Here is a 4,956-nt window from a genome sequence, read left to right as displayed (position 1 = left end):
ACCTTCTACTAATGATAATGTTTTAGGTGTTGCCCATTATAAGGTAAGGGCAACTGGGTACCGCTCAGGTATGACAAAATAAAAGAGTTCTTTCCGTATACCTCTTTGATCTGGAAAGAGCCTCTCCATAAGGAGTCAAATTTTCCATGTAATCCTTTTGGCTCTCTGCTCTTATCCCAAAGCAAGACAAGATCGCCTTCTCGAAACATCCTCTACTTAGCCTTTTTATCAAATAACTTCTTGACACGGGATTGATGTTCCTGAATTCTATCAACAACCATCTCTCTTTCTTCTTCCAACTTTGTCAAATACAACATTCGTTTCTCAAGAGCATCTTTGAATTCAAGATTCTCAATGGCACTCTGTAATTTCAAGGTGGATAGCTCTAAAGGAAGAGGAAGAGTTGGCTTAGTTCCATACAGGATCTCAAAGGGAGAAAATCCTGTTGCTCTCTTTTTAGTAATACGATTTGCCCACAATGCATCGTACAGGTGCTTGTGCCAGGATCTTTGATTAACATCTATCAGTTTTCGGACAATGGTCATAATGTTTTTATTGCTTGATTCTGCCTGACCATTTCCTTGTGCGAAATAATCAGAGGAATGAGAGAGAATAATCCCGTATTGATAGCAAAATGATGATATGTCTTGAGAAGAGAAGTTGGTAGCATTTTCAGTAACAATTTTATTCGGCACACCAAACCTAACCAAAATGTTTTGTTTGATAAAATTGCACACCACTTCTGAAGTTGTTTGTTTTACTAGGGTCGCTTCCACCCACTTGGTAAAATAGTCAGTTGCCATCAAAATATGAGTGTGTCCAGCAGAGGATGAAGGATGAATAGGACCTATGAAATCTAAACCCCATTGTTGAAAGGGTTCTTCAATCACCACTGGTTTCAAGGGCAATGCAGCCAATTGAACTTTTCCTTTGAAGTAATGACAAAAATTGCACTTCTTCACCCATTCTTCTGCATCTTTGAATATCCCAGGCCAATTAAAAAAATTTCTCAAAATTTTGTAAGTTGTTACTGATGCGGAGTAATGACCTCCACATGCTTCATTATGAAATAACTGAAGCAACTCCTTTCTTTGTTCAGAATCAACACATCTCAGAAAAGTACCATCTATCCCTTTCTTGTATAAGGCGTCATTCCAAAGAATGTATTTTGCAGATTTCAATTTTAAGGTCCTCTTCTCTTTAGGTGATAAATGAGTAGGACATTCCCCATATGTCATAAAATAGGCAATATTTGAAAACTAGTCATCAACATTACTAATGAATAAAACTAAAGGCATTTCTTCCTTCGTCCCTTCTTCACCTTTAGAAGATCCTTCTGCAATTGCCTTACACAAACCTTTTCCCCTGGCAAGCTTTGTAGTTTTGATATCAAGATCATATTCTTGTACTTTAGCTATCCAAGAGGCCCTTTTGTTCACGCCAATTTCTTGTTGTGTCAAAATAGTCTTCACTGCTGAGTCAGGGACAAACACCTTGGAGTGAGAGTTTAGGATGTAAAACCTGAATTGTTTCACTGCTCTAACTAGAGCATAAGAATTTTTCTCGATCAAGGAGTATTTCAATTCATGTTTCTTAAGAGGGATACTCATGAATGCTATTGGGGCCTCGGTATTGTCTTTGTCAGGTTGAGTAAGTATAGCAGATAAAGTGTTTTCAGAGGCATAACAATACAAATGAAAATCCTTAGAAAAATATGGATAAGAAAGGGTAGGCGCATGAGCAATTTCAGTCTTGATTTGTTCAAAAGAAGCCTTACCTTCTTTTGTCCACTTAAAATTAGTATTCCCTTTCATCATATCCACAATTGACTTTGTTATCTCAGAGAAGTCTGGTATGAACCTCCTTATAAAGTTTATCTGCCCAAAAAAAGATCTAATTCCTGATTTACTCATGGGAAGTGACAACTGTTGGATAGCTTTCACCCACTCAGGATCTATCTGAATGCCCTCTTTGGAGACAATATGCCCTAGTAGTTTTCCTTCTGTCACCCCAAATATAGACTTCTTAGGATTCAGTGAGATGCCTTGAGTTCGACATCGATGTAATATTGCTTCTAGATGATGCACATGATCTCTTCTTTGTTTTGAAAACATTGTAAGATCATCAAGATACATAACAATGATCTTATTCTTGAAATCCTCAAACGAATGATCCATGGCCCTTTGGAAGGTGGCCCCAGCATTTATCAAACCAAAAGGCATACGATTGTAGGAAAACGTACCCCATGGAGTGGTAAAAGTGGTTTTATGTTGATCTTCAGGTGCAACACTGATCTGGTTATAATTGGAGAAGCCATCTAACATTGACATGAGTTCAGAGCTAGATACCAACTGCAAAATATGATCCATGACAGGGAGTCCATAATTATCCTTGAGTGATGCCTGATTCAAATTGTGGAAGTCAACACATATTCTTATCTCACCATTCTTCTTCCTAATAGGAACAATATTAGCTACCCATGTTGAGTGGTGAATGGGATAGATAATCTTTGCTTTAAGCATCTTATCAACCTCATTGAAAATAGCGTCTACCACCTTGGGATTGAATTGTCTTTGCTTTTGCCGAAAGGGAGTTGAACCAGGTTTCAAGGGAATCTGATGTTTAAATTTCCCATCCATGAATTCCTTTAGATCTTCATAACCCCAAGCAAAAACGTCTTGGTAAGCATTCAATAACCTTGTAAACTCTTCTCTCTCTTGAGATGTCAAATCTTTCCCTATTAGAACCATCCTTGGATTTCCTTGAGAACCAATATTTACTTTCTCATAACCCGAACAATTAGAAGGTTTAGTGTCCTCAACTTTCTCTTTCCTTTTGTCTTCTTTATTAAAAAGACTCTCTAGGATGACTAATCCTCTTGGGATAACATTACCTTCCAATTGAATAACCTCAGGATCGTCTTCTTGTTTTCCATTATGATTGCGCGATCCTTCAAATTTTAGGTCTAAAAATGGAGGTCTCCCCTTGAGAAATGCAATTATTTGCCCATCATCATCAAAAACTTGCCAGTGTCGATCATTATCAGGCACACTGGGTCTATGAATCATCTCTACTATATAAACATCTCTGTTGAACTCAGGATGAGGGATAAGTAGAGATGCAGAGACTACAAGACAATTTGCCTTAGAGTTTTGTTCACAAGGAATAGCAAATAAAGAAAAAGCATCAAAATGCTCGATCTCATCCCACACTCTATTCCTATATGCCTTCAATTTTGGATTCTTTGCTTGATATTGCCTACGTACCTGGTTGACAACTAATTCTACATCTCCTGATACCTTGAGTTGTTTGATCCCTTTTCCTCTTGCATACTCGAGACCAAGTAGGAGAGCTTCATATTCCACGGTATTATTGGTGGTCTCAAAAGCCAACTTGTAAGCTTTTGGAAATTTCTCTCCTCGTGGTGATATCAACACTATCCCAGCACCTGAACTGGAAGAAGAAGAGCTTCCGTCAAACTCCATTGACCATAATTCATTGGTTATATTAGGCATGAGAGGGTCAATTACATCTCCTTCATTGGAATTCATCATGTACGTTCCATGCCCAGTATCAACATATAATATTTCAGCTCTGGGATCATCTGATTTCAACACTGTATATTTAGCTTTGGGTTCAGGATCAAGCTTAACCTTCTTATTTCCAATAGGGATAAGGGCATGAGACATGTCCATTTTGATTTCACCACCAAGATCTTTGCAAAAACTTCTACTCAAAAGCATCCCATAACTGGTAGGAATATCAGCAACCAGGATGTTCAGTTTTAACTTCTTCTCAGGATGTGCTGCAAGTGCTACTTGAGCATCTTTCAACTGGCCAACTAGCGGGACTTGTTTTGCTTCCATAGAGTACACCTTTCAAGAAGGTTTATTCAGAGAGAGACCCAAGGCATGTGCTACCTTTGAAGGCATGACATTATCAGATGCACCAGAATCAATGATACAATTACTTAACTTGCATCCAGCTATATAAAGAGAAACATAGAAAGGCTCAAGTTTGTCTGACAAAGATGCCACAACAAAAGATTCTTTCTCAGTCATGGGCCCTTCCAAATTATCTTCCACTTCTAGAGAAACTCCTGATTCGTGGTTGATATTGATTTTAGGTGAACGTTTCTCTTTGCCAACACATTGGATCAACCTTTCTAATTGATGAGGGTTGGCTTTTAGGTAATCCAATTGAGAAATTTGTACTTTGATCTTCTTGCAATGATCAATAAAATCAAAAGAGTCTTCCATGGTGGGAGGTGTTTTACCCTTATCTGTCTCCTTCGCTTGAGAAGGCTCTTCTGGAGTATGCTTATGAGACAGAATCCTCTTAGCAGTCTCATCAGAGGCTTTTTCTTTTGCTTGTTTACTCCATTTTTCTTCCAATCTCTATCTCCAACTTGGTGTAGTCACATTGCAAGAATGATTGTTGATATCTTCAGTTTGGTCATCATCAGATTCATACTCCAGGAAATTTATGGAAGAGGTTCCAACAGCGGGTTCTGTCACATCTTCAGGAGCCACATATTCTTCTATCTTCTCCGCAGTCAAATGCATTTGCATGAATCTAGCCATCTTAGGACAGTTTGCGCCATCATGATCTGTTGTTAGGTGAAAATCACACATAGCAGCTTGTTTACCAAATGATGAGGGATGTTTGATGGCTAATCTTGGTGTCGATTGGGGTAGCCACTTAGTTGCTCTATTTTCTTGATATGGCAGATAATTCCTCCTTGGAATATCTTGATACAAAGGTGGAGGATTAGAGGGCAACTACTTTTTGAGCTGTAATAGATCATTAGCCAATTTCTAATATAAAGGATCAGTGGTAGTGACAAGGGCTTGTTGACCTTTTCCCTTTTGTAGATCACGACTCTATTTTCCTGAACTAAGCAAGTCATCTTCCACCTCGATAGCCAAGGTTTGCGCAGCCACTAGATTAATGGGT

The 4,956-nt window shown here is 38.5% G+C and overlaps 1 protein-coding gene across 1 annotated transcript; it reads right to left on the bottom strand.

Annotated features, from left to right (window-relative positions):
• Positions 1 to 212: 212 nt before the first annotated feature.
• Positions 213 to 3,695, bottom strand: LOC149561856 (uncharacterized). The gene is made up of 3 exons (XM_089827914.1): positions 3,267 to 3,695; positions 2,894 to 2,984; positions 213 to 976 (listed from the first exon to the last, which is right to left on the bottom strand). Exons 1-3 carry the CDS (start codon positions 3,693 to 3,695, stop codon positions 213 to 215), a joined length of 1,284 nt encoding a protein of 427 aa, XP_089684040.1.
• Positions 3,696 to 4,956: the final 1,261 nt, after the last annotated feature.

Source organism: Cupressus sempervirens, chromosome 4 (assembly GCF_028749045.1).
Source record: "Cupressus sempervirens isolate cs-2001-9-10 chromosome 4, ASM2874904v1, whole genome shotgun sequence".
NCBI lineage: Eukaryota > Viridiplantae > Streptophyta > Pinopsida > Cupressales > Cupressaceae > Cupressus > Cupressus sempervirens.
This window is presented reverse-complemented; position numbering and strand designations above follow the sequence as displayed.

Coding starts and splice junctions, on each gene's coding strand:
- LOC149561856 (XM_089827914.1), bottom strand. CDS start 3,695: ATGGACATGTCTCATGCCCTTATCCCTATTGGAAATAAGAAGGTTAAG. Junction 2,985..3,266: donor TAGAATTAGTTGTCAACCAG/GTACGTAGGCAA, acceptor GCATTTCTCAAG/GGGAGACCTCCATTTTTAGA. Junction 977..2,893: donor TGAGGTTATTCAATTGGAAG/GTAATGTTATCC, acceptor GGATATTCAAAG/ATGCAGAAGAATGGGTGAAG.